We start from the raw sequence: 12,047 nt of genomic DNA on the forward strand, positions 1-12,047 counted from the left end.
TTTAACAGCAGAGCTGCTATTTTGGGACACATTTGTGTTCTGAAATATAAACTATCGTGTACCCACAGACTTAGTTATTTATCTTCTAAGCTGAATAGACCTGGTCTTTTTAATGTGTTCTCCTACAAAAGCTGTACCATACTTGTAATCATTTTATTGCCTTTCTATGTACCTTTTCCAAATCTAATATGCATTTTGAGGGGGGATGATCAGATTGGCTTCATTCGAGATGTGGGATTTATAGCTAGTGCACAGTGAGCAGATGTTTTCAGAGAACTACCCACTCTAACCTTTTCGGGCTTTAGCTCCAAGACCATACTTCCCTTCAGGGCCCCAGTCCAACCCTTTGGGCCTTCAGAAGCCAGGCAGAGAGACGCTTACGCACTTCCTTCATCTTCACGCAGTACAGCACAGGATTTAGCACTGGCGGGACGAGGAAGTGGATGTAGGAGAGAAGGATGTGAGCAAAGGGGGCAGTGTGCAGGTGCAGGTGGTTGATCAGTGTTAAGACCAGAATCGGGGTATAGAAGAGCAGGACCACGGAGATATGCGAGATGCACGTGTTCAGGGCCTTAAGGCGCCCCTCCAGAGAATCCATGGCCAGGATGCTCTTGAGGATGCAGATGTAGGACAAGACAATGAGCGTCGGATCCAGCCCCATGGTGGAGAAGACAACAAAGAGACCATAGGCTCCATCCCTGGAGTCAGCAGCACAGGCCAGCTTCACAACATCTGGGTGCAAGCAGTAGGAATGGGCCAGGAGGTTGGTCCGGCAGTATGGCAGCCTCCTGAGGAGGAAGGGGAAAGGGACATGCAAAGCAACACTCCGGATGATGATGGCCAGGCCAATCTGGGCCACTCGGGTGTTGGTCAAGATAGAGGTGTATTTCAGAGGGTTGCAGATGGCCACAAAGCGGTCAAAGGCCATGGCCAACAGCACCGAGGATTCCATGATGGAAAAGGTGTGGATGAAGAAGAGCTGGGAGAAACAGGCATCAGAACTGATCTCTCTGGAGCCTAGCAGGAAAATCCGGAGCATCGTCGGGAAGAGGGAGGTGGACAAGCCCAGATCAGCCACCGCCAGCATGAGCAGGAACAGGTACATGGGCGTATGTAGGCTCATGTCAGTGATGATGAGAATGAGAACGGTGCCATTTCCCAGAGCAGACAAAAAGTACACGATGCAAATGGGGGCAGTCAGCCAGTTGTGGGCAGCATCCAGTCCCGGGAATCCCGTTAGGAGAAAGGTCAGAGGGGCAAAGCTGGTGTTGCTGGAGGCCACCATAACGCTAAGTGCCAGATCCCACACTAGCACCAGCAGTGGCGCCCCCTGTGGAGACAGGCAGCATTGCAGAAACCATACGGGAGTGACTGGTAGAAAACAACAGCATAATAAATACACAATGTAAGCCAGTGATTCTCAACCCGGAGTCCATGGACCCCCAGGGATCTGTTGAGGGTATTACAGGGGGTACGTGAAAAAACAAAGATAAATAAAAATGATCATGGAAAATAAGTTTTAAATAAATTGCAAAGTTACAATCAATTATTATTTTTAAATTAACTATCTTCCAATAATGTTATTAATTGCCCTCGGAAAATCTAGGTTGTGCTCTCCTTTTTCACGTACCTGTGAGCTTTGATGGGGGTCCACCAACCATCCGGGAATCTGTGCTTGTGAAAAGGTTTTGGAGCTGCCTGGGCAGACCCTGGTGCTCACATCAAGCCTGGGCTGTGAGTAAATGTCAGGGTTGGGCCAGGCAGAGGTGATGGTAGAAGCAGGGCCTCCATTAGCATCAGGGGATGGGGGTAGGGAGAATGTCCCACACAATAAGAGGAATTATCAGCCAAAATTTTCCCACTTTCCAGCTCTTCAAAAATGCCATGAAACAGGAGCGATTTGAACCCCCCTCAGGAGATTTTCAGTAAAACTTTTCTGCCACGTATTTTTCACCCTGCATGTACCAAAAGCCCCTTTCGTTCTCAAACCTGCAGACCTGGATTTTTTAACAGAGGACAGAGTAGATGTGGCCCCTGCTCTAAAGGCTCAGGACCGGGATTTTTTAAGAGGAACATAGAATTACACTGATAAATCCGTAGTTAGGGACTGAGCCCCCTACAACTGCCGTGGCTGGAAACTGGACACCAACTTTCTAATGAGCCGTCTAATGCCTGAGCCCCAGGTCTTCTTGTCTCTTTGCATTTGGGCTCCCATTTGAGAAATCTTGGTGGTGATACAGCGCTCACTGACTTAATCACCAAGTGGGGGGGTAGCAGCTCTGGTACATAGTTGGACACCTCTATTTTTGCCTGTAAATACAGATGTCCTCCATGGAAATAGGTGGTGTCTTGCAGTCAGGAGCAGTTTGCATTCCATGTTGGCATGAGCCCTTCCAAACATTCCAAGCAATGGCCTCCCTGCCCCCCCATGTGCCAGAAGGATCCTGCAGCAATGTCAGCCTGGCACAGTGGCATGGGCAGCCAAGAGGCAGACAAGGAATGGTAGAGGGGACTCCAGGGATGTGATGCAGCAAAAAAGTGCAAGTCCCACATCCAAGAGCACCCACCCAGAAGCCTCCCAGCTCTCCACAGCAGCTCTGAGTCATGCACAAAAGACAGCTCAGCTTGCACATGGTCAGCACTGAAATTCAGCACACTTGGAGTCAGAGAACCCCAGGGCTGGAAGGGACCTCAGAAGGTCATCGAGTCCAGCCCCTGCCCAAAGCCGGATCAAACTAACTAAATCATCCCAGCCAGGAGGTTGTCAAGCAGGGACTTAGAAACCTCTAGGGATGGAGATTCCACCACCTCTCTAGGCAACGCATTCCAGTGCTTCACCACCCTCCTGGTGAAATAATTTTCCCTAATATCCAAACTAGACCTGCCCCACTGTAACTCCAGACCTTTGCTCCTTGTTCTGCCATCCATCACTACTGAGAAAAGCCTCCCTCCATCTTCTTTCGAGCCCTCCTTCAGGAAGTTGAAGTCTACAATCACATTCTTCCTCACTCTTCTCTTCTGCAAACTAAATAAGCCCAAATCCCTCAGCCTCTCCTCATAGGTCATGTGCTCCAGCCCCTTAATCTTTTTGTTGCCCTCCACTGAACCCTTTCCAATGCATCCACATCCTCTTTATAGTGGGGGGAGCCCAGAACTGGGCGCAATACTCCAGATGAGGCTTCACCAGTGCTCAATACAGGGAAATAATAAGTTCTCTAAATCTGCTGGAAATAATCCTCCTAATGTACCTTAATATGCCATTAGTCTTCTTAGCTACAAGGACACACCGTTGACTCATATCCAAACTCTCATCCACTGTAATCCTCAGGTGCATACATAAATGTCCCACAGCAATCTCATTCCCTAAGTTGTTCCTGAAAAGAGCCCTGCACCCGGGATCTGTTAATACCTGTATCAGTGGCCCCGGCTTTGCAAAATGGCTCACAGCTCCCTGAGAGAACAGGCAGCTGCTCACCCCGGCAGAATGGCCTCAGCGTGGCCTGGCATTCTCCAATTTAGACCTCGTGAGTGAGACAAAGTTAACTCCGAAGGTATTCATGATCCCTGGAAGCTGAATGTGCTCCCCCAGCCAGCTGCATGGGTCTCCGATCCCCTGCAGTCTCAGAGCAGGTTTCCTCTGCTTCTCTTGGGTCTCACAGGTTCTGCTGGGCTGTCAACGGGCAGGTAAGTGGGTAGCTGCCCAGCCTCTGGCAGCCACTGGCTGGTGAATTGTTGGAATGCCTCCTTGTAACCATGCCCCTGCCTTGTCCTCACTCTATGCCCTGCTACAAGGCTGGAGAGATCCTGACCCAGGCAGCCAACCCCCACAGCCTAGCCTCCACACAGCACCCAGATAAGAAGCCTAGCTCACTATCCCAAGTCCCCTCCCCAAACTCAGCCTTGCCCCCAGGTCTCTTGCTACCCACAAAACATGGAACCCCACCTAGACCCTGCTCCATGGAACTCCACGGGTCTCCCATCCCAGCACAGGGGAGGACACATTCTGAGTCCAGCCCCGTAACACTACTGCTGAAAAGTTGGCTCTGACCAAAGCAAGGAGTGGGGAAGGACCCGATATTTATTTCACCCGACTTCTGTGGATTGTGCTCCTCTGCAGAAGTATCAGAGAGGTGGCCGAGTTAGTCTGCATCTTCAAAAACAACAAGAAGTCCTGGGGCAGCTTATAGACTACCTGATATTTTGGAGCATCAGCTTTCGTGGTCAAAGACCTGCTTCATCAGATGCATCTGAGAAAGTGGGTCTTTGCCCATGAGAGCTTGTGCTCCAAAATATCTGTTAGTCTATAAGATGCCACAGGACTTCTTGTTACCTGTGTAGAAGAAATGTCATAGTGCCTCATCTTGGAATTAAATAAAGAGATGTTTTCTTTTCTAGCCAGTAAACCTTCTGGGCCAGGCTCTGGTCTGCACCAGCAGCAAGTCTGTCTAGGGCAGGGGACTTCTCCGGGTAGAAAACCACCAGGAGTGAAAGGAGACTCTTGCTTTGCTCTGTTTCACAGCAAAGCATGGTGCTGCTCCCGAGTCACTCTGCAGCTGTCCTTCCAAACAGCTTTGTTATCCAATACCTCCTGCGTGCACATGGCCCCGGTTAACATTACTGCAGGCTGACAGAGAACCGGCTCCTTTGCTGAGCATTCTTTGCACACTGCGAGCATTAAGAAGGATCAGGAGGGTAAGCTAACAAGGTCTCATCAAACTTTCCCATCCACCTGTAAAGCAACTCACCCTGATGGGATGGGAGCAAGCAGACTGGCCTTCATGTCCGCAGGGGAAAATCCACCCCCAGTGCTGCCAGCACTAACATCTCCCACACCTGTCCAGAGTGCCCAGATATGCAGCATTTATAAAGCAGGTTGCAAAAGCCCCACCGGGCTGATAACACGAGCAACTGGAAATCTTCTCTCCACCCCCATTTAACCATGTCTGTGCTGGCTGGAACATCCAGACTGCATTTGTAAACCTACTGCAATTCACCCACTGGAAATGTCCAATGTCTGGGATTCAGATGATGTTTTAAACTCAGAGAGTCCAGCTCCAAGGTGGGGTGAGTAAACGGACAGATTGTCATGCGACATGCATGTTGTTAGTAGATCATCATTGCATCCAAGGGTGCACCTCATGTTGTCCCTGAGATAATGGGTGCTGCCACATTCAGTTCATCTAGGGGCTGGCAGGTGCCCCCAAAAATGGGGTAATGACATCACCATGGATGGTTATGACTCCAATCTGACCAGAGATGCTGTGCTGAGTTTTAAATTTCCTCCTCTGACCAAAGTATAGACAAGACACACTCAAGTCATGAGCTGGGATCAGCTGTCCTCCATGTTCACTGAAGTAAAACAAGAAGAAACAGGCTTACTCTTCTGCAAGGGAGATTCAGGTTAGATATTAGGAAAAGACTTCTCATGATGTGAGGCGTTAAGCTCTACAGTAGTTTGGCAAGGGAGTTTGTGGAATCCCCATTGCTGGAGGTTTCCAAGAACACATTGGACAAACACCTGCCAGGGTTGGTCTACGTTCACTTGATCCTGACTAGCTACAGTGGTCTAGACTTAAGGCAGCTTTCAGCCTGACATCTCTATGGTTCTATGAATAATGGATATCTTTGTGTGTGCCCGGGGAGGGATCACGGCTGCTGCAAAGCCTGAATACAACCTACAGCCTGATCCAAAAGCACATCATAGTCAACGGGAGCCATTCTTATGACTTTTCCAACCTTTGGAACAGAAGCTAACATGGGGTTTTAGCAGGGTTAAGGCCCCACACAGGCCCTGTGCACCAGAGTGAACATCAAACTGCATCCTCAAGTGGTGTAAATCGGCATAACACTACAGCTGTGTCTACACGTGCACGCTACTTCGAAGTAGCGGCACTAACTTCGAAATAGCGCCCGTCGCGGCTACACACGTCGGGTGCTATTTCGAAGTTAACTTCGACGTTAGGCGGCGAGACGTCGAAGTCGCTCACCTCATGAGGGGATCGGAATAGCGCCCTACTTCGACGTTCAACGTCGAAGTAGGGACCGTGTAGACGATCCGCGTCCCGCAACGTCAAAATTGCCAGGTCCTCCATGGCGGCCATCAGCTGGGGGGTTGAGAGATGCTCTCTCTCCAGCCCCTGCGGGGCTCTATGGTCACCGTGGGCAGCAGCCCTTAGCCCAGGGCTTCTGGCTGCTGCTGCGGCAGCTGGGGATCCATGCTGCAGGCACAGGGTCTGCAACCAGTTGTAGGCTCTGTGGATCTTGTGTTGTACAGTGCAACTGTGTCTGGGAGGGGCCCTTTAAGGGAGTGGCTTGCTGTTGAGTCCGCCCTGTGACCCTGTCTGCAGCTGTGCCTGGCACCCTTATTTCGATGTGTGCTACTTTGGCGTGTAGACGTTCCCTCGCAGCGCCTATTTCGATGTGGTGCCGCGCAACGTCGAAGTTGAACATCGACATTGCCAGCCCTGGAGGACGTGTAGACGTTATTTCGATGTTGCTACATCAAAATAAGCTATTTCGATGTAGGCTTCACGTGTAGACGTAGCCTACAACCGGATTACACCAACAGAGGGCAGCTCAGCATCTGGCCTAGTCTCTGAATCCACAGATGTTTGCATGAATGTTTGCAACTAGCAAATGTAGACTGTAACACTGAGATCGATATTCATTGTAATTGTATGATTACGATATAATTATGGATCATCTGGAACGAGATATGTCTTGTGAGGTGTTCTTGGAAAAGTCATTTGTTTCATAAGATTATCCTATATTTAAATCATTTATGTATCTGAACTTATGAATATTGATGAGAGAGCTGTATTTCAAATGTGTTTACTCTGAAAAACACACACAGTCATCCTTTCAAGTGCAACAATGGTAGGCTAGACAGTGCTAAGGGCTTATCGACAAAGAAAATGGGCTATGGAAAAAACCTTAGCATTTCAGATGGTCTCTATGTAATGGTGGCATCAAGGGTATGTGACCAGACCACATGACACTCAACTCCATTTTGGGTATATGTATTTTTTCATAAAATGGGCTGGGAACTGGTTTTCATAGAATCATTGAATCACAGAATTCTAGAGCTAAAAGGGACCTCAGGAGGTCATCTAGTCCATACCCCTACCTAAAGCAGGGTCCACCCCAACCATGACTATGTCAAGCTGGGACTTAAAAACATCTAGGAGTGGAGATTCCACCACCTCGCTCAGTAATTCATTCCAGTGCTTCACCATGCTCCTGGTGAAATACTTTTTCCTAATATCCAACCTACAGCTTTCCCTCTGCAACTTCAGACCATTGTTCCTTGTTTTGCTACCTGTCACCACTGAAAACAGCCTATCTCCATCCTCTTTAGAGCCCCCTTTCAGGAAGTTGAAGGCTGCTATGAAATCACCCCTCAGTCTTCTCCTCTGCAAACAAAATAAGTCCAAATCTATAAGCCTCTCCTCATAGGTCATGTGCTCCAGCCCCTTAATAATTTTCATTGCCCTCTGCTGAACCTGCTCCAATGCAACCATATCCTTTCTATACTGGGGGGAGGGGCAGAACTGGAACAAACAGTTCCCACCATAGGTTAAAGCTGTATAAAGTGCGGTGTGACATCACTGTGGGACTAACTCCCCCCAACAAGAGAACTCTTGGAAAGAAAGACAGGACTGGGCAATGTGCTGGTCTCAGGCTAAAGGGATTTCTAGCCTGCATATGGAAACTTTGGTAAACGGCTTGTACCATCCTAGGTTTGCACCAAATCTTATACCAAGAGGGCCAAGTGATATGTCTAATGAAACCTGGTGATTCACTGAATCTGTTTATACTGCTTGTTTCATTTTTATACATGGAGTTATCAGTACTGGCTCTCTCCCGGTATTTGACTTTTTAATTTCTGTGAGACCACAATAGGAGGTGTGGCACCCTATTGTGTACTTGACAAACAAAGGGCCTTATCAGGTGCCAATCACCACACGAGGAATTTGGCTGTAAGGTGTAACTCAGCAGTGAGGCAATGACAGATTGCCTACAAAGGACATGGACGGGTGACCTGCCCATGTGACAGGCTCCATCTCAGACATGCTTCCAGACTGGGAGGAACAACTGAATTCCCTTCACACATGAAAGGGTATAGAGAGGACTCTGAGAGTTCCTCCATCTTTATGTTCACTCCAGCTCATCACTTCAGAAGCATCCTTGCTATGAACTGAGCCTAGAAGCACTGATGACCCATCCTAACAAGGGAAGTATTCCAAAGACTTTTAAGATAGCAGCCTGTTCCATCTCAGCTGTGAGCCTGCATCAAGAACTTTGTGGTTGGTGTATGTAATTTGATTGCTTTAAACATTTTACTCTGAACCTTTTCTTTCTTTCTTTTAATTAGTAAAACTTTAGATTTATTTATAACATTCCCAGATCTGTTTGGAATTTGTCTCGGGATATGAATCCTGTACCTGTTGGCCTATAAGTGTACACAAGGAACTGACCCCCACCCCCCCGATACACACGCCCTCAGCAGCTGATAAAAATGTGTAATGTGACAGGCTGTTTTCAGACTCCTGACATGCTAAACAGGCTCAATAGCTGTCATTTTTATTTCTGATATTTCAGGCAGCCATGGCAAGGCTGCAGTGTTTGCTGATATCTGTGATGCCAAATTTCTTTCCTTCCCTTTGATCTTTTATTGGCAGTTTAGAAACACAAATCCCCTTTTTTCTCCCATCAGGAGAGGTTTGAGAAATGGGCTTTCAGGCTTTGAAGGGAGATAATAGAGCTACTAAAACATTTTATGTAACTTTGCTTCAAATAAAAAATCCATCAAGGCACAAAAGTAAACACATTATTTCTGACCCTGCAGGCATAGTTTCTCTCTGGTTTAGCTGCATTTTGCTTGTTGATCTTTCATCTTATTCCTTCTTCTTTCCTTCCTGTCTGGCACCTATCCCATAGTTTCTAACACTTCTCAGTTACCTAATGCCCCTCCCATTTGACCACATTCTGCTTTGACTTTGACCGGAGCAACTTCCGTAACGTCAAACAGTGTCTCAGAACTGTGTTTGAGAGCAGAACAGAGTGAATCCATGTTTATTTTTGGTGATTTGGGTAAACTTCAATCAGATTGGTGCACATCCATGATATCCAAGTGCATTAGAGGGTCTCCCCGGGTTCTTTGCCGATCAAATGAAATCGGCAACAATTTGGAGTAGAATTAGCTGCCTGGATCTCCTACTTCCATTGATGGATGGAATTCTGTCCATCTCCTTCCGCACTGATTTGCTTTCTGAAATTGCACAGGGAGCTTGGCTTTCAGACCTGTGGTGTGCTCAGGACATGGAAAGGGAAAGAGGCCACATTTCTCTTTTAAAGGTCTTTGATACTGGTACTAGTGATTATACGCAGCATTTCAAGGATACCTCTGATGCAGTATAATATTCTGGATAAATGTATTGCAAGCAATGGTCCAAATAAGCCGAGTGCTTGGGCAGCCACTTAGGAGAGATTCAGGTGCCACCAAGCAGCGCACCCACCGCCACCACCACGCGTGTCTGCTGGCAGTGGACATCCACACATGCTTCAGTGAACATAACAAAATGTATCTTGCACATGGATGGAAAAAGTTAGAGGGAACTCTGGGTGCAACCATGCTCTAATGGTAACTGCTAATACAGCTGCACTTCCAGCTGGAGCGGTAGAAGGCTGTGGGTTTGAGCCTGATGTTCTCAGGTCCACTCTCTGCTTTTGACCGACACCTACAGTGAATGGTTCTTACAGATGCCATCATGTTCCATGCCTGATATGCATTTTGCTTACTTAACTATTGACAAGCCTGTTTTAGGCTTATTAAGAATGACTGATTCTGATATAAGACCCTCTTTTCAGTTGCTTGTAACTTTTCCAAGTTGAAGCTATCTGGGCTGGAATATTCCATGCTCTGTGTTTGCCTCAGGTGAACTTTTTAGGAAAAGTTCAGCATGATACAGTCTGGGGTGACATTATCATACACTATTTTGGCCACTTGAGCCCTGCCTCATTCATTGCTCAGCCAGGACTTGCTCTGGGGATGAACCAGGGCTGTGAGGAGTTGCTTAAGAAGTGTTCCATTTACTGGGAGACATTTTGCAAGCCCTCACTGGACCAGGGAAACAAAATGCCATTTGAGGTGTAGCTATTCCTAGACTTAAAGGCCGGAAGAGACACACTGTCCCTAGACAGCAACGAAGGGTCCTGTGGCACCTTATAGACAGGCAGCAGGGAGCTCCTGGCTTTCGGGGCCCTCCCTCCAGCAGGGGTGAGCTTGGGGAGGGGTGGCCGGGACACGAGGGGCAGAGCCTGCCACGAGCGTCTCACGGGAGCAGGGCTGGCCCCCAGCCGGATCTCCACACATTTCTTTGCCACGTGGATCTGCAGCCGTTCCTGAGCGGCACCTCCCAGGCTGAGCTGTGGCGGAGGAGCTGAGACCACTCTGATGGCTTTCCCAGCGCCCTGCTCCACGTGTGCTGTGCTCTTGGGCCACGGCAGCAGGAGAGGCTCCCCTGGAGCTGTTTCCATATGGTCTTGAGGCCCAAACTCCTGGAGCTCTGCAGCGGGCCGGAGTAACCGCAGCGACTCCTGGATCCTCCTGGGCAGCCCCCAGCGCCGGTGCATGAGTCTCTTGCGCAAGCTGAGCTCCAGCTCCCGTCTGCTGCTCTCACTGAGGAAGGACAACTCTGGCTGGACAACAGCCACTTCCTCAACACTTCTGCAATACATTGATGACCTACCAGAAAACACTATCCTGGCCACCATGGATGTAGAGGCTCTCTGTACCAACGTCCCACACAAAGATGGAATAAATGCTGTCCGGAACAGTATCCCTGATGATGCTACAGCACCTCTGATGGCTGAGCTCTGTAACTTTATCCTCACACACCACTATTTCAGATTTGGCAACAACATATACCTTCAAAGCAGCGGCACAGCTATGGGTACCCGCATGGCCCCTCAATATGCCAATATTTTCATGGCTGACCTGGAACAGCGCTTCCTTAGCTCTCGTCCACTAACACCCCGTCTCTACTTACGCTACATTGATGACATCTTCATCATCTGGACCGATGGGAAGGAGACTCTGGAGGAATTCCACCAGGACTTCAACAACTTTCACCCCAACATCAACCTTAGCCTGGAACAGTCCACACAGGAGATCCACTTCCTGGAAACCACAGTGCTAATACACAATGGCCACATCAATACCACCCTGTACCGTAAACCCACTGACCTCTACGCCTACCTTCATGCCTCCAGCTTCCATCCCAGACACACCACACTATCCATTGTCTACAGCCAAGCACTAAGATATAACCGCATTTGCTCCAACCCCTCCGACAGAGACAAACACCTCCAGGATCTCTACCAAGCATTCTTGAAACTGCAATACCCACCTGAGGAAGTGAAAAAACAGATCAACAGAGCCAGACATGTGCCACGAAGCCTCTTACTACAGGACAAGCCCAAGAGAGAAACCAACAGAACACCACTAGCCATCACCTACAGTCCTCAGCTAAAACCTCTACAGCGCATCATCAGGGATTTACAACCCATCCTGGACAATGATCCCCCACTTTCACAGGCCTTGGGAGGCAGACCAGTCCTTGTCCACAGACAACCTGTCAACCTGAAGCAAATCCTAACCAGCAACTATACACAGCACCACAGTCACTCTAACTCAGGGACCCATCCATGCAACAAACCTCGTTGCCAGCTCTGCCCACATATCTACACCAGCAACACCATTACAGGACTTAACCAGATCAGCCACACCATCGTGGGTTCATTCAGCTGCACATCTACAAATATAATTTATGCCATCATGTGCCAGCAATGCCCCTCCGCTATATACTTCGGACAAACTAACAGTCTCTATGTAAAAGAATAAATGCACACAAATCAGATATCAGAAATGGCAATATACAAAAACCCGTAGGAGAGCACTTCAGTCTCCCAGGCCACACAGTAGCAGACTTAAAAGTAGCTATCCTACAGCAAAGAAATTTCAGGACCAGACTCCAAAGAGAAAT

At 48.4% G+C, this 12,047-nt stretch overlaps 1 protein-coding gene across 1 annotated transcript; it reads right to left on the reverse strand.

The window, feature by feature from the left end:
* Positions 1-325: 325 nt before the first annotated feature.
* On the reverse strand, positions 326-10,740 carry LOC142019314 (olfactory receptor 51A7-like). The gene is made up of 2 exons (XM_075006450.1): positions 10,339-10,740; positions 326-1,330 (listed from the first exon to the last, which is right to left on the reverse strand). Exons 1-2 carry the CDS (start codon positions 10,738-10,740, stop codon positions 326-328), a joined length of 1,407 nt encoding a protein of 468 aa, XP_074862551.1.
* Between the last annotated feature and the right edge of the window lie 1,307 nt (positions 10,741-12,047).

Source organism: Carettochelys insculpta, chromosome 1, assembly GCF_033958435.1.
Source record: "Carettochelys insculpta isolate YL-2023 chromosome 1, ASM3395843v1, whole genome shotgun sequence".
NCBI lineage: Eukaryota > Metazoa > Chordata > Testudines > Carettochelyidae > Carettochelys > Carettochelys insculpta.